General features: G+C 37.8%; 1 protein-coding gene across 3 annotated transcripts in view; it reads left to right on the top strand.

Annotated features, from left to right (window-relative positions):
- Positions 1-2,771: 2,771 nt before the first annotated feature.
- The window catches only part of Adgrb3 (adhesion G protein-coupled receptor B3), a 772,147-nt gene continuing 747,837 nt past the window's right edge, over positions 2,772-27,081 (top strand). For 2 of the 3 annotated variants that reach the window (XM_045156937.1, XM_004653066.3), the window contains exons 1-2: positions 2,774-3,197; positions 5,957-6,728. In XM_045156937.1, coding sequence (XP_045012872.1) covers positions 5,972-6,728 — 757 coding nt within the window. In that variant the 5' untranslated portion in view covers positions 2,774-3,197; positions 5,957-5,971. Of the gene's footprint in view, positions 3,198-5,956; positions 6,729-27,081 lie in introns of all 3 variants that reach the window. The other variant, XM_045156936.1, reaches the window with a different exon arrangement.

Below are 27,081 nucleotides of genomic sequence, written 5' to 3'. Positions count from 1 at the left end.
GCTGTGCAGAGACCAGATTCTCCACATATAGCTCTTTCTGTGATTCTTGATTGTGACCCCTGAGGAGGTCCGAGGAGCCCGGGGTTACTGGAAACTCTGTCTTGCCTGGCATATTTATCATCTACAAATCATCTGCTATAAATATACCTCAGCAGGACCATCACCCGGCAGCTCTGTGACCTGCAATTTATGAAGGTTATGGGAAACAGTGTGAAGGGTGAAGCGCTTTATTAAGAGAGGCTTTCCTTTCTGACCCAGCCCTGCATTCTACTTGAATGTAAATGATCTTTTCCATTTAGGATTAAGCCTTTTCAAATTGTCCCCTTAGGCTGTTACTATTGTCATTTTGTCACGCTTTTAAGAATTTCTAAGAAACATCAGAATCACAATATTTAGAGAAATCATCACATGCAAAATAGTATATATAAGCCCTATAACTTTATTTACTTATGTATACAAATTATGTGAAGCATTTTCTTTTTTTTTTGTTGTTTTCGTTTTTCCTTGCACATCTGTTGTGAGTCTCTCTCTCTCTCTCTCTTCTCTCTCTACTCCCCTCTCTTTCTCTTGCTGTAGGTGAAATAATAAAACTGCCCCAAGTAGACTGGGAAGTTGAAATAGTTGAAATAAGACCCCCCACCCTTGTGTGTAGAAAATTCCTTGTTTTTAAAAGAAAAAAAATGTGCTCACTATATGCACTGTGCTTGTGATTTTTGCCTTTGATATAAGCCTTGTTTTTGCACATTGTCTTAAATGAATAAAATACTTTGTAATGAACCAAAAATGACACAATACCCAAATGCCACCCAGGCTGCTTTCCTTGGTGATTTGTTTCTGCGAACATAGTTGAAGCCTGCTGGGGAGTGATTAACCGTTTCCCCTACAGGGAGTTACTCTGGATGCTTGTTCTAGAGAAGAAAGCCTTGAGGAGGGTCGTTCTATTAATGCGTACTAACAAGTACAGAGCCCCAAAGCCCATTTTAATATTTCAAACAATTCTGGCTTACAAAAGATCACCAGCGTCTTCCTGCTTCCACATAACACTCTTTTTAAAACTCGAGTTCTTGGCTATATAATCGCCCCATGGAAGAGGTAAAAGAAGAGGGATAATAATAAAAAGAAAAAGCAGCGAGTAGAGAAAATGGATGGAAAATTGCTTCATTCAACCTCACCTGCTGCTCAAACAGCTCACCCTTCCGAAGACTCGGACACTTTAAATGAATTACCCGTTGAAGTCTCCTCCCACCACATCACTGTACTATTTTAGCACTTGTTTTGCAAGCCAGCAACAGTGTCTACAAGTGGAGACGTAACCCGCAGTCGAGTGACCTTTTACAGCATGTGTCCGAAGCCTATCAAATACTTCATCAGTAGAGGAGGCAAGATAAGTAAACAGCAAATAAATAAACAGAGAGGTGGAGGCGAATGGAAGTGTATCCTTTTTATTTTCCCCTTCCCTATGTGCTGTCTGGCCGCTTTTCCTTATTTCTGCCCATCTTTTCCCCACACATGCTACTAGGGAAGCTTGAAAAGCAACCAGAAGCTTTAAGAAAAAAGGAACGCAATCAAAGTTTAGACCCCCCACAGCCATTTTCCCAATGCCCGTGGAAAAAAAGAAAAAAAAAAAAAAAAGCAATACAAGATGCCCAACCTCGATCGCTGCACCGCAGTCCTGACAAAGCCTGTAACGGAGTCAGGACAAATAAGAGGTTAATTTCAGTTTGGCTCAGGGAAAAGAAAAGAAAAGAAACAAAACAAAACAACAACAACAAACTACTATTGTTGCAATTGTTCCAGCCCGAGCAGCCAGACTCTCAGCCCCAGGAGCTGAGACGGATCAAGTCTAACTCGCGGTGCTGAAATGACAGCGCTCGCCGCGGAAAGACGGAAAGGGAGAACGACGATCGAGCCCAGCCTTCACTTCTCCGCGCGTCCCAGCCGCCGGGGCGTCCCCCCGCGCCCCCCGCGCCCCGGGGAGTCTCTCTCACGGTCCGACACCGCCGGCCTGGGGCGGTGGGAACTGAGGATGCCAAAACCTCCCAGACGCAGTAAAGACCCGTTTCGGGACGTGCTCGGGGTTGAGCAGCCGTGACGTGCCAGCGGCGCCGCCGGGGCCCGGCAGGGGAGCGCCTGGCCTCCCGGGTCCTCCCTAGCGAGCCCGGCGCCCTCCTCCCGAGCCCGGTACCCTCCATCCTCCCTCCCTCCCTCCTCCGCTCCTCTCACCCTCGCCCCCGCCCCACGAGGCACGACTCCGGGAAGGCGCGTCCCCGGCGCCGCGCGCCCCAGGAGAGCGCCCGCGGGTCCGTCCCGGGGAACGCGCGCGCGCGCTCCCTGCACCGCGCCGAGCACGCGCGCCTGCGCGCCGAGGCTCGGGAGCGCGCGCTGCCTGCCCTCCCCACTTCGAGAGCGCGCCCGCCCGCCCGCCCGCCCGAGGAGAGCGAGCGCCGGCCCCGGCGCGCCCCCGACGCCCAGCTTTACGAGCGCCGCGCTGCCCCGCGCGCGCGCGCGTCGCCCTCCTCGGCCGGCACTCCGACAAGCTCTCCGACGTCGCCAGCCGGAGATTCCTCCCTCGCTCCACACACGCCGTCCGTCCGTCCGTCAGGACCAGAGGCTGGGCGGGGGTGTGTGGAGGAGGAAGAGGAGGCGGGAGGAAGGAGCGCGGAAAGACGAGGACGCCCCAGCCCAGACAGACCCAGCCGACCGCACGCGCTTCAGCAGCAGCCCGCCGCCCGCCCGCAGCGCGCCGCGCTCGGCCAGCAGCATCCTCGCCCCCGACGCTCGCATCCTCTGTGTGTGTGTGTGTGCGTGTGTGTGTGCGTGTGTGTGTGTGTGTGTGCGCGCGCGCGCGTGTTCGGGGCCTCTCCCCGCCTGCGCCCGCGAGCCTGCCACCACTTGGATAAGGCGCAAGGAAAAGCTTTGGCCGCTGGGGCTTCTTCTTTTTCTTTTAAATCGCTTTTTTTTTGTTATTGTTATTATTATTATTATTATTCATTTTTGCTTCTCATATGCGTGTATTTTCACATAATAAGCCCTCCTGAATTTTTATTTATTTATTATTGTTATTTTAAATTGAAGCTGAGCCGGGGAAAATGGGCAACGGTGACTGGGACCAAAGGGGAGTCTCTCGGTCACTGTTGCTGGGACGCGTGCCTGTGCTGGTGGTGTCTTAGAGCCTCCCGGAGCTTTCGGAGTGGAAGGTAAGGAAGGGGCACCCGGGTCACCTCTGTCTCATGAGGGGGTCGCCTCCCTGAAGCCGGGGCTGCTGTCTCTTTGCCCCGGGCACTGCCAGGCGAGCCAGGCTGTTGCTTGGAGGATGGCGAGGCTCAAGCAAATCTCACTGTCTGCATTTACTTCAACGCCGCAGTTGAAAAGTTAAAGAAGTCTGGATTGGAAGAGATGTGCTGGGTCGAAAGGAATAACCAGAGAGACCCACAAAATCTGGCAGTTTTGCATGATTGGGGAAATTTGATGCGGTGGTGGTTGGGGGGGGGAGCGGCTCAGGTTAAAAGGAAGTTAAGATAGATAGAGTAGGTTTGGGTCTTCGATGGGGGGAAAATCAGTGGAGTGATGGCGCCGTCTATGTTCGACTAAACTAAAGTGTCACCCAGAAAACCAGTTTTGAGAATAGCTAAACTCGATGCCGGTTTGCTTCTCAACAAGAGACAGATAAATATATAAATAAATATAGCATCCTCGAGACTTCGGTGACCAGCCCTTAGACAATCCCCTGCCCATTCCTTCCTTTAGACAGGGAAAAAAAAAAAAAAATCTTGAACAGGTCCTGCAGAGAGAGAGAGAGAGAGAGAGAGAGAGAGAGAGAGAGAGAGAGTGTGTGTGTTGGTAGTGGTGGGGTTGATTTATGTTTTTTTTAATTATTATTCTAAATAAAACAAGATTTGGTACACTAACACCAATTAAAAACAAAGAGCGTATGTAGAAGGTGCTGGCTGTCTTGAACAGGCATGGAGTGAAAACAGAGCTATTTCCTACTCTTTCTAATCATTGGTGAGCACAGCATTGCAGACCGTGCACTGTCAAATACATGGAAGCAAAAGTATCGATTTCATAATGAAAAGAAACACAACCTCTTTTCGAGTTCCTGATTCTAAAATGAAGCCCCCTTTCATGGATGGAATTCCTAATTTAGACACTTATTGTCACATTGGCTCTCGACGCCTACACTCCTGAAGAACACTGCGCAGACCTGCATTGCCTGCAAAGTGCTACAGCACACACACACACACACACACACACACACGGGGGGGGGGGGAGAGAACCATGAAGTGGTTCCAGAATTTCACAAAACTTTCCCCATTTTTTAAACCTTTACATGCTCATTGACTTTTATTTTCTCAACCAGAAAAGGCATTACTCATTGAGCTGTCTGTTTGAAACTGAACACTGTTTTCATAGTCCCAACACTTCTGGTGTTATTTTAGACTACTGCTATATAGAGATTTAGAGTTGGGGGCTGTTTTGCTTCTATCAAGGCCAAGAATTTGAATTCTAATCTATAAAATGCAGATCAGGTTTCAGGGACTTTGGTCACTGGATTCGGAGTGCATGCGTTGGTGTGTGTTATGCAATGGGGGAGGAAAGAGGGTTTTTATTCTTTGGTTCAAAGAGGACTCAGGCAAAAAGGCTTGAAAACTCTTAACTGTCTATATGTCTGTATGTCTGTCTCTGTTTACAAAACAGCGGAAGAGACTGCAGCCTAAATAAAGACTTTTAAAATTAACTTGGCATCACTTTTAGCAGCTCAAATGCTGAATAAAACAGCACTGTCACTTATTCTAAGAAATAACTTCTTAAAGGTTAAAGCTGAAAAATAGTCAAGTTGCTTTTGGATAACAACTTCTAGAGGTAGATATCATCAAGGGTACCTTTGTTATGCAAGGCCAGGGGGAAATGATTTTGTAAGGAAGAAGAAGAACATTGGAGCTGTTTGAAAAGGAGCAGTTCATTAATCTAAATGACTAGGAAAATATGTTAATATTTTGTGTGAATTCTCATTAACAGTAGATAACATTAGGTAAAATATCCCAAATTTAAAATAAAGCAATAAGGATTGAATCCATCTAAATTGCTGCAGTTCTGGGATTTTTCACTGGCTTCGCCTTGAGATACAGATACTAATGTAGTGATCCACTTTATGGGTCCCAGGAGGGCATGCCACACTGAAATGACTACTTCAAATCCTGTACTCAGTGGTAATGCTGAGCAGCAAGACTTACCTGTGCATCTACCCTTTTCTGCCCTTTCTCTGGTATGGCTTTACAATTCTATGGGTCCATGTGAATGCACATGTGTTTTGCACAGGAATTTCTCATCGGTTCACAGGGTGGCCCCTGCAAAGGCAAGTAGGGGCATTTGGGCGATGATGTTCCATCTGAAACAAATTATCATTTGTGCTTTTAAAACGGTTGCAATAATTTATCATGATTACTTTTCACATGAAAGAGAAAAGAAATAATGTGATGACAGCTGCTTCCAGATTATCAGATTAGATTTTGTGAGATGATGTTTACTGCAGGCAGAGAACTGAGGGAAAGGAAAGGTGGTATATTGCTTGATTGGAAATATTTTGGCCATTGACATTTAGGTTATGATATTCACAAAACCCGATTTTCCTTTGATTCACTTGATGAATGATAATGATTTGGAGGAAATCTTGGTGGATGAGTTAGGGCATTCGTATTAATAATCTATTAAATGTTCTTTTTAAATTTAACGTGGAGAATTACGAATAACCACGTGAGGGCGCTGTTCACACAGCAACAGATAATTTCCTGGTGTTATAAAATAAAGAAAAAAAAAACTGCCCTTCTTGTAAAAAGAGATTTTTTTTAAAATGAAAATTTTGAAAACAACTGGCTGTATTCTTGAAAGATTTTTTCTTTTTTAAAAATGTCTGTAGATTCTTACTTGCATTTTACTTTCCTTGCTATTTTTACAGGCCAAATGACATAGGATGAAGGCTGTTCGTAACCTGCTGATTTATATATTTTCCACCTATCTCCTGGTTATGTTTGGATTTAATGCTGCCCAAGACTTCTGGTGTTCAACTTTGGTGAAGGGAGTCATTTATGGATCTTATTCTGTAAGTGAAATGTTTCCCAAAAACTTCACAAACTGCACTTGGACATTGGAAAATCCAGATCCAACCAAATATAGCATTTACCTGAAATTTTCCAAAAAGGACCTTAGCTGCTCTAACTTTTCCCTCCTGGCTTATCAGTTTGATCATTTTTCCCATGAAAAAATAAAGGATCTTTTAAGAAAAAATCATTCTATAATGCAACTCTGTGGTTCCAAGAATGCTTTCGTTTTTCTACAATATGATAAAAATTTTATTCAAATACGTCGAGTGTTTCCAACTGATTTTCCAGGATTACAGAAAAAAGGGGAAGAAGATCAAAAATCTTTTTTTGAATTTTTGGTATTGAACAAGGTGAGCCCAAGCCAGTTTGGTTGCCATGTTTTATGCACTTGGTTGGAGAGCTGCTTAAAATCAGAAAACGGGAGAACAGAGTCCTGTGGGATCATGTATACAAAGTGCTCCTGCCCTCAGCATTTGGGAGAGTGGGGCATCGATGACCAGTCGCTGGTCTTGTTAAATAATGTCGTGTTACCCTTGAATGAGCAGACAGAGGGCTGCCTGACCCAGGAGCTGCAAACCACTCAAGTCTGCAATCTGACCAGGGAGGCCAAAAGACCACCGAAGGAAGGTGAGTGCCCAAAATGGAAAGGGGAAGGTTGGGTACCAGAGGAGAGGAGAGTAAGGCTTGGGATGGAGGTGAGATGTGTTGCTGCACTAGTCAAGCCTAATCACTGCTCTTTACTCTGTCATGTTTGCCCTTAAATGATTGGTGATCATCCCTCTTCAAGGTCTCTTAAGCTAGTTGTAGCTTTCAAGACTTTAGCGATAAGGCAGAAAGGATGGTGGGGAACCTAGTTGGGGGCGGGGAGGAGGGTGCTCAACAATGTGCTGGGGAAGTGAGGGTGGAATATTCAGGAGAAAAGAGATACAGAGATGTGAGGCCAGCGTGCATTAGGGGTTGGTAAGGAGGGAGACTTGTACCATTTGTCCAGCCCACTTGTGAAGTGCATTTGCTAACTTCTTTCTGATTCAGTCCAGCAAATGACTCCCTGCATGTCATTTCCTCTGCATCCTAAGCCTCTCATCTCCTCCCTGTGCTGGGAGCATAGTGACATATATGGAACAGTCAAAAGCAAGCTTACATGGACCTAGAGACTGCTTGACATGGAAGTTAGGAGCTATCACTTTTCAGTGAAGATGTTTTGTCCAGGAAATCTTGTGTTATACATGCCCTTTCGATAGTTAAGAGAGACATAGGGGGAAAGGCTTCCTTAGTGTCTGGCTGTGAAGGGCAGGAGAGGGGAAAAACTAAAATATGTATGTCTTGTATACCTGATCTTCGTTGTGTAATTGTGCTTTTTTTTTTTTTTTTTTTTTTTTTTTGCTAACTTCTTGTTCCTTTGTGGATAGAGAGGGGGAACACTCTCAGAGCTGAGCTAGATGGAAAAACAAACAAACAAACAAAACAACAACAAAAAACAAACGGTAGAACAGAAATGCAGAGCAAGAACAAAAAGTCCTGGAGTGGCTTGTAGCTTTCACCCATTCCTAGTGGGGGTGCTGTGAGGATTTGAGGTTGTGGATAATGCTTAATAATGCAAGAAAGCATGACATATTTTGAGAAAATGACTTTCCTGTTGGGAAGGTTAATGGCTGTGTTCCATTCATTTGAGAACAGAGCTGATGCATATTCCTCCTTGCGCCCCAGCCCTGCAATCCTGCTACCAGAGAATGTGTCGATTTCTTATGCAGGAAATGTTTTCTGATCGCCACAAAGATCCCAGTCTGTGGAAAGGGACAGCCAAAGCTCCAGTCCCTCTTTCCTTCCCCTCCCCCAACAGAAGTTGCCTTTGTGGTCAATATAAAATTGACACGTTGTTGGAGAATTTTCTTTAAGGGGAGCCAAGGCTTTGTAAGGGAGGCAAGAAGAGGGGAGGGGGATGGGGAGAGTAGCTCACTAGCTTCTGCTTCTATTCCATTGGCTGCAACTTGGGGGATGGGAAGTGTGGAAGTGTACTGGCTCAGGAGGAAAGGCCTGCTAGGAAAATACTTGCAGGATGATGGAACTGAGAGAGGGGTAGGGCCTCCTTAAAATTTGCACGGGTCAGTGTTGTACCAGCAGCTGAGACAAAAGAAAACAAAGCAGTTTTAAATTACAGGAGTTCTTTTCTCTAGTAAAAATCCCAGAGAAGCACTTGCATCTGCAGGGATGGTATTTAACACCATTTAAAACTCATTAGTGTGTCCCATAGAAGAAGCTGCTGGTACACATAGAATGTGGTACCACAAGCTGGCTAATAAAACAATTAACAGCAGAAACTAGTTTCTGTTTGTTCTATTCTCATTTTAAAAGAAATTGTAAATGTAGAAATGTACTACTACCAAATTGGTAGTGAGGGTTAATCCAATTTTGAAGCCCCCTTTAAAGTAAACAACCAAAGTTGAAGGCACATTGTGCATTGTTTTCAAAGATTTTGATGGCATTGAGTGTGAGCTATAGGTTAAGTTAGTTCTGCAACTTAGAGAAACTGTACTGGATACCCATTTGATTTGTAAATGAACAAGTGAATTTTAGACATTAGGTGTATACTGCATGAGGGAGGGGAATGCGTTTCTCTTGTATGCTGTTGGAATTAGAAGGAGTTCCTTGCACAGATATGTAAATATTTGTTAAAATATTATAATGTTCATAGAGTTGACCTAGAAATTTACTAAATTGTGAAAATTTATTTCTATATCAGTATACATTGCAGTGCCTGTATTCTCTGTAGTCAGAATTTTGTGCTCTTTAATGTTTAGGAACTTAGAAAGGTGAAGCTAAGTAGTTTCTGATGACATAGTTGTAGTTAATGAATTTAAAAAATAATTTTAATAAATGTGTGCTGGAAGTTTACATACCTCATTCAAACAAAGTCTCTTTGTGATGTTTACCATAAAAGAGGAATGTAAAAATTTAGGCTCCTATATCAGTCAAATATATGCAAAGTGTATTAGATCTGAAATATTTATATTAATGATGTATAAAATAGTATACTGAAAGCTCTTTATTTAATACCATTCTAAGTAAATTACATAATGGGATTCAGAGATTGAGGTTAGACATTACATATACCAGTGCTGCTCATGCTTAGTTTAATTCAGGTTTTTTTTTTTTTATTGAATTCTGTCTTCTAAAATGCTGCTCACTTTTAATTTTATTCAGTTTCTTCATTATATATGAAAACTTAATAGTTCTGGCTTCTATAATAAGGCTTTAAAAATCAAACCTACATTTTAGATTCTTTGATGATTTCTATGTTCTATGAAATTATATTTAATAATCCCAAATCATTAAGAGAACAAATACAAGATTGCCTACCCCCTTTTTTAACTTGGCATTTTACTACCAAGTCTTGGCTAGGAAAGCACACCTTGAGTAGTTCCACTTGGACTGTATCATGGAAGTGGCCCAGAGTTGACAAGAGAGGCTGCACACTTGGAAGACACAATTCCAGATTGTTTCATGACCTACTGGAGGATGATAAAAATATGCCGGATGTTGAATGTTGCAAATTGTCCACTGGGATGACAAAATGGCACTGTGTACTGAGGAATGAGAGTCTCCAAAACGAGATATATACTTCAAGACAGGAGTTCTATTAGTTCTTAACATTGCATCTGTGTACTGAATATAGGGCCAAAACAGCAAGAATACCATTACTGTTCTTGATTGTACCAACTGCCACAAAATACAACATAATATATTACCATCCTAATATTTCATTGAAATATTTCATGTGAAGATATTTAAGAATCTTCTGATTGAAAAAAATGACATATTTGGAAGTAACATGTACCAATGTAAATTTAGCTGACACTCCCCCAGTTTTTATGTGAAAACAACAAAGCCTCCCCAAATGATATCTTTTCTAAAAAAGTTGATTTTTTTTTCTAGATTGATCTACATATAATGGATATGATGCGTTTTTTAAAGGAAACTCAGATAGCAGTGGTATTTATGTGCTTTTCAGATGCAACTCTGGGAACATACTGATAGATAACCACAAAATTATCTTGAATTTTCTGAAAGTGTTGCTATATTTTATTGGCCTCTTTGCTGAAGATGATTCTAGCCTAGCCTTTTATTTCTTACTGCTTTATTTAAATAAAACAAATATTAAAGAGTTTGGGCAGAAGAATTCCACACCAGAATATTTAAGTCATATAATAAACCTTAATGGAAGCACTGTTTGCTACCAACATCAATGGCTGTACTTAATGAAAGGAAATTGGGATCCCTGTATAGATTCCAGGAAATCGGAACACACTCTCACTTGTTTTTGCTCTCTGCCTATGCTAATCCTGGATAATCTACCACCCAAGGGAAGCCTCTCTATGTAACTGTAGAAACTTTGACTGCTGTGTGTGCTTTCTCTCTCTCTCTCTCTCTCTCTCTCTCTCTCTCTGTGTGTGTTTGATTTTTAGGTACATATCTACAATCTTGAGTATTTTCATCTCTCTCTTTTTAATTTTCCTCACTTTTTGTCCTGTTTGCCCTCACTTACTTTTAGAGCTGCCTTTTACTCTTTTTTTTTTTAAATCCTACTTTGATCTCACTTCTTCTGCAAGTCTTCCCACACTCTTTATCAGAAGATAGAAAGATAGAGTGAACCTGTCTTTCCTTGAGGAAATAGGCCTTGGCTGTTTGACCTATATGCTTGCTGGTTCCCATACCCTTTTGCAAATACTGTAGTTTTGTCTGAGCATTTAGGGCACTGCAATTTTATTTTACTACCTCTCGCCAGGCTTTGAGTTCATCAAATAAAAAAACTGGTATTTTGAAGGCCTTCTCACCTGAGCTAAGCAAAATTTCAGTAAACGTAGGTTAAATGGAAAAAAAAAAAAAAAGATCAAAAAAGGAACAGTGCCAATATATTGATTAAAATAATAATAATAATAACAAAAACAACAACTAACCTTGCATAGGCAGTTACCCTTAATCCTCTCTTTTTCCAGAAGATGAGGACCATTCATATCATTACTGATTCCATTACTGTGTTACTGATGTTACTGTGAGTGATCTCCACAGTGTGTTTTAATAATGCTTTAAACAAGAACAATAACCACATTTTGAAATATTATTTCACAAATATAGATTTAAAAAATACTAATGGTAAATATGGCTAGTTACATATGGCTATTCCAAAAAACAGTGGTAAGAAAACTGGTGAATTTATGTCTGTCTTTCATTCTCTCATTGTTTCCTTCCTTTTCCCTTAGTATGTCTTATATAGTATTAATATTCCCCAAGTTGTCCCTTTCACAATTTGAAGATCAACATTTATTATTACTTTATAGGAAACCAGAAAATAATATTGTTGCTGTCCTTAACCCTTGATTATGAATTATAAATGTTGTAATGATGAAATATTACTAAAACTGAAGGCCTGAACAACCAAAATGATTCAAGTTTTCCTCTTTTCAATTTTAGAATTTTGTTTCAATTTTAGAATTTTGTTTCAATTTTAGAATTTGTTAGACACTGTAGGAACTATTTAATATAGGTAGTATTTGATGAATTAAAGCTATATTATGTTAGGGACATAAGAATGTGGGTAAAGTATGTTTTGCGCTTCTGTGCCATGCATGTATACATGTGGCAGTAAGTGCATTAGCAGGGTTTTTTGTGAGAACTGCAGATGAAATGATAGACTGAAATAAGATTTCTTCAAAAATTGAAATAGACACTTCAATCCAAAATCAGTTTTCATTTAAAAAAAGTTGTATTACATTCTACCAGTAGTATTACAGGATTTCTGACCATGAAGCTAAGAGATTATGAAGCTGTATTTCAACTTGCTCTTCACATAATAACTGTCATTCTGTATGACTAGCTTCTTAGATATAGAATGCTTGGTAATACTGATTGCACTGACAATAGAAAAATAGGACATTTTATTGAATATAAAAATAAGTGATAGATTAATGGTTTAAGATATTTTAGTTCCTGTTAGTAATTTCCTGTGGTAATTTCTTCTCAATCTACTTAACTAATGTTCTCATTTAATATATTGAAGATTATATATATTATGACATTTATATAATATATATATGATCACATTAACATTTTCTATGTATGTTATTTCCTTCAAATTTGAAAGGAATAATTTGGTGTTGATAGACTTGAGTTTCTAGACTGACTGAGCCACTTTTGATGAGTAAGTGAGTTTGACTCATTTATAAAATGGGGATCATACTTATCATAATAGGGTGTTGTATTAACTCAAATTGTGCCTGTTAAATACTTAGCACATTGCTCAAGACATACTTGGACTTTACCAAGTGTAAGTATACATTTTTAAATCTCAAACTTCGTTGTTTTTTGGTTCAACAATTTTATTTAAAAATCACATTTTTCAGTGATTTACCAATTCTGATAAAGTTCTCTTATAATGTATGTAACATCAAGTTGTTTTTTCTTATAATTTGTGAACAGCAAAATAATACAGACAGGATAATTTATGTCTAGGACTGAACAAACATCAATATATTAAGTGAAACTTGCATAGTGCTCCATGCTTTCATTGTGGCCATTTTGATTTTCCATATAAAAAGCTGAACTCCAGTTTACTTGCTACCTTTTTTTTTTTTCTGCTTTTGCTCTTGTCTGTGGAGTGGGAGAACAGTCACAAGGGAAAGTCCCTTTAGTCACTCCATGATGCTACAAGGGAGCTGAGCAGGCATCTGTTTCCAAGAATCATCCACAGCCTTGCTTCACATGTGCAAGCATCAGTGTGTATAAGCATGAGTGTGTGTGAATGAGTGTGCCTGCAGATGAGGACAGCTAATGGTTTAGAAGTTTCTTTACTTGATATGTTCACTGTTACACAAGCATTTGTGTAGGGATTAGGAGTTTGTTGAGTAGTCAGGTTTGATGTGATGCATATGGAATTCTTTCCTCTGTGTGTAAACTTGGGGGACTACACAAGGAATTGTGATGGAAATTTTAAGAAAGGGTTCTCTTACTTCAATATGAGTATGGCTAAAAATCTGCATAAGCAAAGCAAAATTGAAACAAATAAGTGTTATTAATAATGAAGTAGATTGTATAGAAAATATAGTTGCTTTCCATTGTGATAAATGGTAGGTAACCACATTTAGCAAGGACTTGGAATTCTTTTATCAATTATGCATTATATGTGAAATAAGTTTTCACTGGGACATTTTTAATAAGGTTTAAATCTATCAAAGTTAAATGTGTTCTTTATAATTGTAACTATTGTGATCTTTCTGCATACTCCTCTTTTCATAAAAAGAATAATTTTAATTATTTGTGAACAGAGAGTGAGAGTCAGTATGGGCATGCCAGGACCTTCTGCAACTGCAGACGAATTCCAGATGCATGGGCCACTTTGTGTATTTAGCTTTATGTGGGTACTTAGGTACTGACAGGCTGGTAGGCTTTCCAAACAAGTGCCTTTAATCCCTGAACCATTTCCACAGCCTGACCTCTTTTTACATATATAATTATTATATGATAATCACTGTATCTGGCCATCCTTAGTTTTTAAACTTTTATTCTTTTACATTAATTTAAAAGACTCTTTTTTAAAAATTTTTTTAAATTTTATTTTTAATTATTTATTAATGTGACAGGCATAGAGAGAAAGAGGCAGAGAGAGAGAGAGAGCGAGAGAGAGAGAGAGAGAGAGAGAGAGAGAGAGAGAGAGAGAATGGGTGCACCAGGGCCTCCAGCCACTGCAAACGAACTCCAGATGTGTGCGCCCCCTTGTGCATCTGGCTAACGTGCGTCCTGGGGAATCGAGCCTCAAACCGGGGTCCATAGGCTTCACAGGCAAGTGCTTAACCACTAAACCATCTCTCCAGCCCTAAAAGACTCTTTTTAAATCTTTGCACTTTTTGAAATTATCCCAATGTGTTGATTTTTGGCTATAAATTACATATAATTGATAAGAATATAATTGGTTATCATTTAGCTACTTGAGCTTGCCCATGAATTTAGGGTGTTTAACAGATTATCATTAAGCCTCATGACTGTGTAAATATTTTGTATTAGGTAAAGAAAGACGGCATTTCTATATCTCTTTGTTGATATAGGCATGACTAATACAGTGGTGTATGAGTCAACACAGGCTTGGAAAGCTGTACTTTGGCTGTCATTATTGATAACTGGCAACAGTACTTAAGTTAAATTGTTTCCAAGTATTTTAATCTTTGCCGTATTATACAAAATGAAGATTATATTTTGAGATTTGTTTTGCAAAAAAGTTACTTTGAAATGCTAGTCTACATTAAACCACTTAGAAAAATGTATTGCTTTGATGCCACTTTTTCACTTAATTATAATCAGGATTAATTGGCCACTGAACCCAAAACCCAAGCATCTTTCATATTCAGGTACTGATAAGAAAACAAAATATTTTTAGTTATTCATTTGAAGACTTTGATATTGTATTATAGCAAAATTGTAAAATGGCTTCTGTGAATTTCCACAAGATGTTAAATGTTTTATATTCAGTGATTTTAAGCTGTGATCCAACAATTTTACCCATTTCCAGAAAACAATGTAGCTACCTAGTTGTTAAATGTTATCAGTGCGTTTCTAGTTTGCACATAAAGTATGGAGAGTAGCAAATAGATAGTAAACACATGAGTATGAAGAAGTTTATCTCAAAGTTAGTTGAGTGAATAGGCGTATTTATTAGATCACAAATGTTTGTTATGAATTTTCCCCAAACCAGTTTATGGTCACATATTCATTTTGCTTATAACTATGTTTGAACATGTTATAGCTTATGAAGGTACATGTTTATTATTTGCATTAATCCACACTAAATGAAAGAATTGACCTAATAACCCAACCCTGAATATAATATTCCTAAATTATTTCTTAGGTAGCAAGTTTCTTTGCAAACAGAATTTTATGGAAAAATAGAATAAATTGAGGTATGAGAATGCATCAGATTGCCAGTGGGACCAGATTACAATAATTAGAATGCAACATATTCTAAATAAATGCATACAGGTACTATTAAAACAAAATACTAAGGAAATTGTAGCATTGATCAGAGAAAGTTGCCTAGGTAAAATTACAATTTAACAATTGGTATATGTACATGATAGAAGTACCACAGCTCTGGTACTTTTCTCCTGATTTCTTTGTAAGACCATGGAAAATGATGATAAACTGTGGAAAACTAATTTCTGCATTTGTATACATAGACAATAACAATTTATTCTTTAATAATATATATATTAAAAGTTAAAAGGGGAATCTTCATATCACCCAAAGATAAATAAAGCACTTAAGCATTTCATCAATTAAAATAAAATAATAAAACCTCACATTCAAGAAATACTAGTTTGCAATCTCTAGTGTAGGGATTGATTTATGTGGTCAATGAATGTAGAAGACAAATATTATTTATATGAGTGGGTGTGCACAGTACCCTACGTTCTGTCATCTTTGTTTTTGTGAGACGTAATAAACACAAACTGGTTCAAATTAATTTCCAGAGAACTTGGTAGTTGCAAGGTTCTATTTCTATTTCTGGAGCACTTGAATCTAAATCTTAAATTCTCAAGCTTTTACAAATATTTGATATTTAATTAGTAGAACATGAATTTGAAGACATATAATTATAATATAACTTCAACTGAGCATAACTATTCTTGGTATTTGTGTTCAATAACATCTACATAACATAAAAGAGACATAGCCTTGTAAGGACTGTTCGATAGATGAAAGAGTTAAAACAATGACCTCATGTTCAGCAAGGATCATCATCAGAGTATAGTGCTGTGCTTTTTAATACAGACTTCTCTATAAATTAAAGATTTCATTCATTAGCACACTACTCTGTCTTGGTATATAATTTAAAGAAAATGATATGTCTCAGAAGACTACTGACTTGTGGTCTAAGATCACTAAATTTAAACAGTAATATCTTCTGGAGTTGGAGAGATGGGTTAGTGGTTAACATACTTACCTGCAAAACCAAAGGACCTCAGTTTGATTCCCCAGTACCCACATAAGCCAGATGCACATGGTGGCGTATGTATATGGAGTTCGTTTGCAGTGGCTGGAAGTCCTGGTGTGCCCATTTCTCTTTCTCTCTCTCACTCTGCCTCTTTCCCTCTCTCAAATAAATAATAAAATAAATTTAATATATTTTTTAAAAAAGTAATATATTTCAACTTTGGTCTGTCTAGATTTTCTGAGATGATCTATTTAGGAATTTTATTATGAAAACCTGGGTAAATCTATATTTTGGAAACACAAATATTTTTGGGACCTTATTTTATCTTGAGAAATGCCCATTGTGTGTGGAAAAAAAGGGATGCCAATATGAGTTCTTCCTGGTTCCTGTTTTTGGCTGTTATGGCTGAATTATATTTCTCAGTTGAAGGACTATGACTGCCAAGTGACCCCACCTTTTGAGACAGTCTTGGCTACTGCCTTTTCTCACTGTTTTTGATCTGTTGCTAGTCATGGCCCCTTATGATTTCTAGCTTTGGTACTGAAGTTACCTCAGTAGTGTATAGCATCTCTTCTTCATCAACAACGTTGCTGAGTGAGACAGAGGTGTGTAGTTGTTGTAGTAACATTGTTTCTGATCACTTATTAGGCTAATCTGAAACCAGCATTTTAGTTTTTTACCCTTCCCTCCCATGTGTTCAATGACTGATGGAACACTTAGCCTTTTGTAGACTGGAGTATAAATCAGTCCAAATAAGTACAAAAGTAATAATAGTTATTATTAAATAATCAATGAAAATTAAAATCAGTTGACTAGTTAGTATCTTTTAGCTCAACTGAATAGGAACTTTTTATACATTGTCTAAACTATGTTAATGTGTTCATCTTAATCACTGTGCTCTCCAGAAATCTTTCTACATTTACCTATGTTAATTATATAGCTTTATATATACCATATGAAACTTTTTAATGTTAATGAGAGAATATAAAAGTCTAAATTCCATGGAATTTAAAGAAAAATGTGTGTAGTTGACAAAAAAAATAGTTCAACCCCCCAAATTAATAGATTCCTCACATAAAAATGTAGTTATGATTTTATATCATTATCAAAATGGAAATATAAAATGGAGCTAGAATTTCCATTGCTAATTAAAGTATAACCATGCCAAAAACTGTAAGTTGATTTTACTGTATCTCCCAAAGCAAAGTGAAAGAAGAAATGTAATTTATTAAACCTCTTTGTTTCAATTCAAGGAAACAAACCGAAGTTTTTAAAGATTTAATAAGGATTGTTTACATGTTTTTCTTCATGCTTATCTTTCATTTGTTTTTCAGGTGTCAAAAGAAGCCTAAGAGTTAAATAAGTAAATGCCAAAAATTTCAAAACAAAGTTATTTTGAAATATAACTTTATGATGGTTTATGAACTGGTCCAAATGTTTCATAGATAGTGGACATTTGGGAACTACACCGCCTGTGTTTTTTACTTGGAATAATTGTAATGTGGAAAGAAGGGCACCTTGAGGAGGCAAAAATCTGTTTACTTTATGTAATTTTTTCACAGAAATCTGGCAAGCTTTCAAAGTTCTGCTTATGCACAGTAGACTGAGAAATTTCAGTTTATTTTGGCTTCCCATACAGGTCAGCTTCGTTATAGACATGTACGACTGTGGTTGGCTGTTTTTGGCTGCCCTCAGTTTTACCAATTTAAAAGACAAACAACATATGCGTTTTAAGTGATTAAAATGTCTGAGATATTAATAAGTTGCTGTGGCCCTTTGATTCTTGATAGGCTTTACTTTCAAGTATGATGGAGTACTATAGAGCCGCAGCATTCCATTTATTTGCACAGAGCAGCAGCCTTTAGTGCTGTGGCCTGAGCTGTGTTAAAAAGCTGCTCTTGTGAATGTATGGATGGCTTTGAATTCTTTTTGTGGTTTTCTTGGACTTTCCTGATGACCATATTTTGTGTTCAGTGGGTTATAAAGGACATAAATGAATTCTAGGCATAATAAATGTTGCATGCACTTGCCTCTTGTCTCTGTGTCATGAGACCGCAGAAACCACAAAAATGGAGGAATGACATAAGCAGAGTAAAAGTTGATTTGTTAAATAGCAAAGCTGATTTAGGCTAACGAAATGTTTAAATGGTGGCATATGAACACATACAACATTTTTCTTCTAGTGTTAGAAACATTTATCTCTGAGTAAAAGTCAATATGCAAACAAACAAACACCAATTGTTTTGATGAATCCTGCAGAGGCCTGGAGCCCTGCCCAGGCTATCCCTTCCTTCTTTTCCTATGTTGGTCCTAGAAGCAACTGTGCTCGGAAAACCACTACAGAACTGTATGTCTGATTCTGGATATGACAGGTCCTATAAAAACTAGCATTATAAGCTTCCATCTTTTCAAAACTATTATTTTTCAGTGATATGAACACCAAGATCATATAAGCACTATCATTTTTATGTTCACTCAGATTAGAATTAATGTGTCTAGGATCTCATGGCCTGCTTCTCCCCACCCAGCCTGGTACTCAGGTTTGTCTGGGTGTAAGTTCCAGCCCTCATGCAGCCCCATAGATTTTTCTAGTATGCTTGTCAGGTGCCTATGGTACTTCTTGGGTGTATTGCATCAACATTCTCTGTCACTTCCCCACTATGTGCCATCTGGTTTGATCAATCTTTGCTATCTCCTAGAAGGTTTTAGTCCATCTAATTGTTTCTGGTTTTGCTTAGCATAGCCTCATGGTGGAGAGTCTGGAGTAGGTTTATGTCAGAGGTGAGTTGACCTTGATAGGTCACAATTGTCAACTAAAATACTTTCTCATTTTTTGCACTTGTCATGTGAAGGCATTTTTCAGAGTATGTCTGGAGCCAGTTTTTCTTGAGACTCTGGGGACCTGAGGGAAGATGCCTCATTTCTCCAATATTTTCTAATCACTTGACTCTAGACCACTTCCATTTACTCCCAGACAGAATCCCTTCTGTAAATTACATTATGTTAAGCATAACTCTGGTTCATGTACTAGTTGTCTTTGATAAACATGAATTTTCCTTCTAAACCCTTTGACCTTTTCAAATTCGAAATATCCAAAACACTTCACTTATATGAATTTTTATAACCTGATTAAATTGAGATATATCCATTGTGACTCTTTTGTGAACTCTTTAGTTTCAATTGAAAACTACCAAGCTTCTTGTTTTAAAGTTAAGGCCATATAAGTTATTTTTTATTCATCTAATTATATACCTGCACATCCACAACTGAAGACTCAAGAGCTGAAACATCTTACTAAAGCAACAACAACAAAAAGCTTACCAGCACTGACATACCATTGATGTAAGTGGTAATTGTGGTGTCATTAATTTTATCCTCAAAATACACTACAAATGTTCACATGTGTTCATGTGAATGCCTCTGTCCTGTGAGTTTTGAGCAAAGGTACTATTGCTCATTTTATTGCTGGAATAAAAACATGAAGTTCTCTTTATAGCTGTGTGGAAGAAAAGAAGGGGCTCCCATGTGAGCCTGAATTATGGATGTCTGAAATGAACTCCTGGTTCATCATGGCCATGAAGCATGAGCAAAGAGTGATTTTTCTGTTGTTATACACGAGAATTGTTTTGGTATTTCACCTTACCACTTTTGACTCAGACAGTGTCCAGCTGAGTATGGTGGGGGACAGTCATGGTGATTGTGCCCAGAGGTACTTAGTCATATTGGTGACACTTTGTATTTCTGATGTAGTAATTTGATGACATATTAGTGTATTATGTTTTCGAGAGAACACACTCAACAAAGTTAACATTTTACTATGGTGATAGCTGTATTTGCAATTTGTGTGAAACTAAGTCTAGAATTATTTTAGATACTTTTGAAAATGTTCTTTCTCTAGCTTAGTTAAAAATAATCCTAAACAAAGTATAAAAAGCAATTTTTAAAACATTGGTATGTTCATTGTACAGGGTTGTAAGTCTCATAAGGGCATCTTTTATAAAAGCATATAATGTACTTTGATCATATTCCCAACATACTCTTGTGTCCTTCATATCCTCAGACAGGCTGACTTCTAATAAGTGTATTCACATGTTCTTGGTCCATACCTCTGTTCAAGAATGTTTAGGCTGTATACTACTACAGGAAATATCAGTGTACACATATGTTTGTATATTTTGACTGACAGTCCTTTGGGTAAATACCCAGGAATGGTTCTGCTGTGTTGATGATACTTTTAGTTAGTTTTTTTTTTTTTCTGAGAAAACTTCATATTGGTTGCCACAGGGAATTTTATTTTATTATTAATTAATTAATTAATTAGTTTTTTTTTGAGGTAGTGTCTCAGTCTGGTCCAGGCTGACCTGGAATTAACTATGCAGTCTCAAGATGGCCACAAACTCATGGTTATCCTTCTACCTCTGCCTCCCAAGTGCTGGGATTAAAGGCATGTGCTACCATGCCCAGTGGAGTTTTATTTTTAAAAGGTATATGAGATTTTCTATCTTATAAAACTAAATTAAAGAGAGGATATTAAGATCTGTTGGTAAGCCATAATTTTTACAAAACTAAGGGGGAAACCTTCATGTTTTTCTGGTCCTTGTTGAAAGGTAAAATCTTGTTATACTCTCTTATCTTCCTTCCTGTTTAACTTTCATTTTCTTTTCTACTTGATTTTATTCTTCCTTCCCTATCACCACCTTCCCCTCTCCCCCTCCTTTCCTTCACCTCCTTTCCCCCCCTTTTGTTCCTTTATTTATTCATTGAAAAAGAAGTACACTGTCTGTGATTCATAAATATTGGTTCATTGATTAGCCTTTGGAATAATTTATACAGAATCTGTTATTAATATACATGTAGGTGGTTTTGTAAACAAACATCTCTGTAGTAGTTCCTGGGGAGCTTGTAATAGCTTAGTAAGCACTGCTTCATTAATCTTAACAAATTTCTTGTGAGGTTAATTATGTAGCGATAATTAACCTCCCCTTTGAGTAGGTGGGTTTTTGTCACTGAAGTGTTCTTACTTCCTCTGAGAGGCTGGAGAGAAAAAGTAGGCTGGTGTGAACTTTAAACAAGCCTCTGTGTTGCTTACTGAGGAGGAAATAGTTCTTTCCAATGTTAGTTGATTGCTATCAAGCTTTTTTCGAAAGGCTGTTCCTTGCATTTATTTTCCTGGCTTTCTTACTCTCAAGACGTTTGGATTATGATCTGCTCATTAATTACAACAGACGCACTCCAGGAATCAAAGTCTGTAATCCTTCGAGTAACTGAGAAATTAAAACAGAAAGCAAATACTTCTTGCTTCTCCCTTATATAACCTGAGGAAAATTTAGTGATGGAGCTAATTGCTCCCTAATTTTCCACAGGAATGTGCATATCTATTCAGTAACCCCATATGCATCCACATGTACGCATTTGCATAACTGTGGCATTAAGTGCTTACAGGTGTTTCATGCATATATAATGTGAAAAGACAAACATTTGAGGATATTCTCTGATAAATTGCATGTAGCAACTACTAATATATAGTTTATTGGATGGGCTAGGGAGAGGATCATAAAATGACAAAAATAAAAATACATTCAGCAGTGAAAGTATTAAACTTTTAGTTGATTAGTTTAACCATTCACTTGGAGTATTTTTAAGAATATAGGAGAACTAAAGCTGAGCATGATGGTGCAAGCCTTTGATTTCAGCACTTGAGAAGCAGAAGTAGGAGGATCACCATGAGTTTGAGGCCACCCTGAGACATATAGTGATTTCTAGGTTAGCCTGGACTAGAGTGAAGCCCTCCCTTGGGGGGAAAAAATAATAATAATAAAAGGAAAAAAAAAAAAGAAAGAATACAAGAGAACTGATCTTGAAGGAGAAACTGGAACAAGATAGCTTTTTTGAAATACCATTTAGTTAGGAACAGAGGCTCAAGGAGAGAACCTGCCTTGGCAGAACTAAAACTCTTTTGTGATACAGTCTCATCCAGGAAGGTAACAACATCCCTACTGCTTCCCCAATCTAGCACACCTAGGTGGGCTAGTCCCTGAATCCACCAACCTACATACCTGATTAACTAGAAAAGGCTTGTTACATGCTAACTTCTCTGTCTTCCATTTTCGTGACCTGACTGACCCATGGTTCTTTGATCTCTCAAAATAGTATGTGAATGTCTCCCCTCTCCCAGCCTGGCTGTGGAGGGGAGGGTTCTTGTTACTTGTCTGGGTATTTTATTTTATTTTATTTTTGTTGTTTATTCCTCAGGTATATTCTGTTTCCACATACCTTTTCCACTTTGTAATATGTATGATTTTTCTCTAAACTTTGGGTATGCTATATGTTTAATAACTCTGACAACTCGTTTTCCAGGCATCGGAATTTCCCAGTCAGGCCTTTAGTATTTCTTCACTCTGTTACATATATGATCTCTGATCTCATGAGTTCTTTTTTTTAAATTTAAAAAATATTTTTGGTTTGTTTTTATTTATTTATTTGAGAGCGATAGACAGAGAAAGAGGCAGAGAGAGAGAGAGAGAATTGGCGCGCCAGGGCTTCCAGCTACTGCAGACAAATTCCAGATTCATGCACCCCTTGTGCATTTGGCTAACGTGGGTCCTGGGGAATCGAGCCTCAAACCGGGGTCCATAGGCTTCACAGGCAAGCGCTTAACCACTAAGCCATCTCTCCAGCCCTTGAGTTCTTTCTGAACCCTCTCTGTCCTTGTATGTGAAGAGGTTTTTCAGTGGGGTTATTGATGTTCACCGTGTGGTCATGGTTATATCAGTCACTGTGCGTGTTGGGGTTGGGGGGAACAGTGCTTCAGAATACACCTTCCTAGACTGTGGCTCTTACATTCTTTATGTTTCCTTTTCTACAAAGTTCCCTGAACTTTTGGGGGACATATTATAAATATCTTTTACTGCTGTCTGCAGCATTTGTTTTTCTGCTTTGATGAGTTTTGAGTCCTTTCAGTGTCTACTATTATCTCCCTGAAGGAGAGTCTCATACTAGCACTGAGAGAAGCACTCCTATTTAATCTGTCACTTCATCCATCATCTATCACATGTATAACAAATAAAGAATCTGAAATACTCCATCATAATTATTCTTGAGAAATATTTTGTGTTCTAGAGCTCACATACTCCATAGTTTTAGGCATTGTCCTTATTTCCTTATAGAAATTAGTTGTACTTTTAGACTAAAATTGCTTCATGAAACATGTCAAGGTGGTGGATAGCCAGAATGCCTACATTCCTATCACAGGTTTTCCACCTCTAGCTCTGTGGACTTCAGAATGTTACCTACCTCTCTCAAGTTGACAGACTTTTTTAATCTTTTGTGAAGAGGGATGATTTAATGAGGAAATTGGAAGATTAAGTGAGATGATACATGTGAAATAATTGACCACATACACACAAAATATGTCGTTGCCTGGACTGTGTAGCACAGACTTCAGAAAATTTCAATATTATTAATTGCATGATCTTGAAACACTTTACTTTTTTAGATTTCTTTGCTATATCAAATAGAACATTGATTGATAATAAAAGTAATCTGTTGATTAAAAAGACCTCAGGGAAATTAAAAGACCTATATTGTTCAGTCTAAGAAAAAAAAACTTTTTTTTTTTTTTTTTTTTTTTACTTTTTTTGGTTCATTTTAAAATTATTTATTTGAGAGCAACTGACAGAACCAGAAAGGCAAGTAGAGAAAGAGAGAATGGGCTCGCCAGGGCTTCCAGCCACTGAAAACGAACTCCATACACGTGCACCCCCTTGTGCATCTGGCTAATGTGGGTCCTGGGGAATCAAGCCTCGAACTGGGGTCCTTAGGCTTCACAGGCAAGTGCTTAACCGCTAAGCCGTCTCTCCAGTCCCCCACAAAATATTTGTATTCTCCATTTCCTCTGAATACTCAAGTTCCTGAGAAAAACAGTCTGAATTGAGTTGACATATCTTTGCTCTCTTCTCATTTGAAAAATGAACCATTCTGTCCACAGAATCAACATTTTGTTTTTCCATTTGAAATGAACTAGTCAGTGATAATTATATTTGGCCACCCAAACAACTTTATCTTCTGGATATGTTACAATCAATTTCCATGTCCTTTAGTCTTGTCCTTTCTTGATAATGTTAAAATTTAAATGGATTAACATTTTATTAGCTATATCAAGTTAAAGTCTATGCGCTTTTTTCCTAAGGATTGGCACACGTGTTCAAGGGAAGCAAATGATCATTTATATCCCAGTGTTCCATGAATCTCTTCTTTAATTCTGAGGAGTTTCTCTTGAAAATAATCTTGTTCCTGTTTCTTTCTAACATTTTTTTTCCCCTTAGGTCTATGCTCACTCTAGGAAAATAGCAATAACATATAAATCCATAGTCTATTTTCTAGAAGATTATTCTCTAATATTTTCAATTTTTGGACAACACAAACAAGAAAGCTAGAAGTACAATTTTATGTATTTAAATCTCTGTTGTCCTTTGTGTTAAGAGAGCTTGGATTAGAAAACTGGGCAACTACTTTTGTTTTTAGGGTCTGACCAGCTTTCAATAAATCACATATCTTGGTCAGTTTCAGTTTTCATAGTTATAAAGACACAATTAATCATCAGTTGTCTTACAAGTTTGTGTGGTAAGGAAAACTGTAATGTATGATAAATCTGTTTAGAAAAGTAAAGTAAAAACTGAAAGGGCTGTTGGTTTTTCTCTTTACCAACATAAACTTGGAAATTTTTGTTATACTTCTTTGGTTTAATGCTTGTATGTGTAGGGAATGATGATCCCATCCGAGCATGACAAAATATCGTTTATTCTCCTTGACATTTTTAGGGAAGGCTTTGATAAATTGTTAAGAAAAAATTTCTCTGCTGTTTCTTTTTATTTTAGATATTGATGGAAGAGAATGATATAAGAATTTTGACTTCATATCAAAACATATCAGCTTTGAGTCCAAGGTCCACTGCCACTATAACTTTGTGAAGATTGGCCATTTTCTCCATGTTTGTGAATAACTTCTGCACAAAATTGAGTGCATACACATGCAATATCTCTTCTTTAGTCTGTATAAGAAAGACCAATGTAATACTCAGATAATGGAGGAATAGGCAGTTCTCTTAATTCAATTTTTAAAAAATATTTTAGGGGCTGGAGAGATGGCTTAGCAGTTAAACTACTTACCTGCAAAACTGAAGGATCTAGGTTTCAATCCCCAGGCCATATGTAAGCCAGATGCACAAGGGATGCATACATCTGGAGTCTGTGTGCAGTGGCTGGAAGCCCTGGTGCACCCATTGTCTCTCTCTCTTTGTCTCTCCCTCTCTCCCTGCCTATTTCTCTCCCCCTCTCTATCCAATAAATAAATTAATACAAATAAATTTTAAAATATTTTATTTATTTATTTATTTATTTATTGGAGAGAGTGAGAGACAGATGGAATAAGAGAATGGATGCACTAGGGCCTGTAGCCACTGCAAACGAAATCCAGATGCACGCAATGCCTTGTACATTTGGCATACATTTGAATTGGGAAATTGAACCTGGATCCTTAAATTTCACAGGCAAAAATCTTAACTACTAAGCCATCTTTCCATCCCTTGATTCATTTTTTTAAAAATACATTTCCCTTTATTTATTTATTTATTTATTTGAGAGCGACAGACACAGAGAGAAAGACAGATAGAGGGAGAGAGAGAGAATGGGCACGCCAGGGCTTCCAGCCTCTACAAACGAACTCCAGACGCGTGCGTCCCCTTGTGCATCTGGCTAATGTGGGACCTGGGGAACCGAGCCTCGAACTGGGGTCCTTAGGCTTCACAGGCAAGCGCTTAACCGCTAAGCCATCTCTCCAGCCCCCTTGATTCATTTTTTTGCAAGCAATGTTACATTAAATGTTAGGCTTCCCTTAGTAAAATATGTGTAGTGGCTTCCATTTTATTCACTACAGCTTTTATGTCTATAGATGAAGATGAGAAATTTAACGAGTCATTTCATAAAAGCTTCCACTCTTACATCAACCATAGATACAGCTTTTGAAAAATATTTTATTTTACTTATTTGAGAGAGAACAAGAAAGAGGGAGAAAGCGAGAGAAGAGGGAGAGAGTAGACACACCAGGGCCACTGGCCACTGTAAATGAACTCCAGATGCCCACTCCACCTTGTGCATCTGGCTTTTCCTGGGTACTGGGAATCTAACCTTGGTGGTCAGACTGTGCAGGTAAGTGCCTTAACTGCTAAGCGATTTCTCCCACCTCATACCTACATGTTAAAAATTGTATTTCCTCAGACATGCAAAGTAACCTCAAACTGTTTATGCTTATTTCAACTTTTAGATTTTCCTAAGCTGTAGGCTGTATGCCCCCTCAGTAATGAAGATGCTTTATAAGTTGATTTAAAAAGACAAAAAAAAAAAAAATCCAAATAAAAAAAATCATCCTTCTCTTATCTCCCAATGATTAAAATTGCAGAATTGAATTTTGACCTGCTATGGGACGTCAATCTCATGAAATAGCTTTTAGTCATTAATATAAAAAATTAACACATTTATGCTTTCCATAGATGTATGTGTTCATATATATAAAAATGTAGTCTATTTTAATACTATCTTCTATCAAAAATATGAATATCCTATGTTACAGGAGAATAGATGGCAAAGCCTTTACAGTTTAATTGCTTTAAACATCACTTTGTACCATATTAACACAACTAGGTATTTAATTTGTTCTCTAATTATGATTATAGAAGATCAAAATAAAATTAGAATGACAATTATCTTTTCTTGTATAAGGGAGTAATTTTAAGTTGGTAAGATGTCATTTATACTAGACAAAAATATAGTTATTTTAAGCCTCTGTGATACCAGAGGCTATAGGATATATATAAAAGAAAAAGAGGTTAAAAGTTCATTCTGTAGTTGAAAGAATAGACTTTTAAATTTTTATCATTAAAATACTTTGGAAAGTTCTTTTATAAATTTAAGTTTTTGTTTGCCCAGTTATTTCCTATTAGGAAAA

This window comes from Jaculus jaculus, chromosome 8, assembly GCF_020740685.1.
Source record: "Jaculus jaculus isolate mJacJac1 chromosome 8, mJacJac1.mat.Y.cur, whole genome shotgun sequence".
Classification (NCBI taxonomy): Eukaryota; Metazoa; Chordata; class Mammalia; order Rodentia; family Dipodidae; genus Jaculus; species Jaculus jaculus.
Note: the sequence above shows the minus strand (reverse complement) of the source record. Positions and strands in the feature narration are given on the sequence as shown.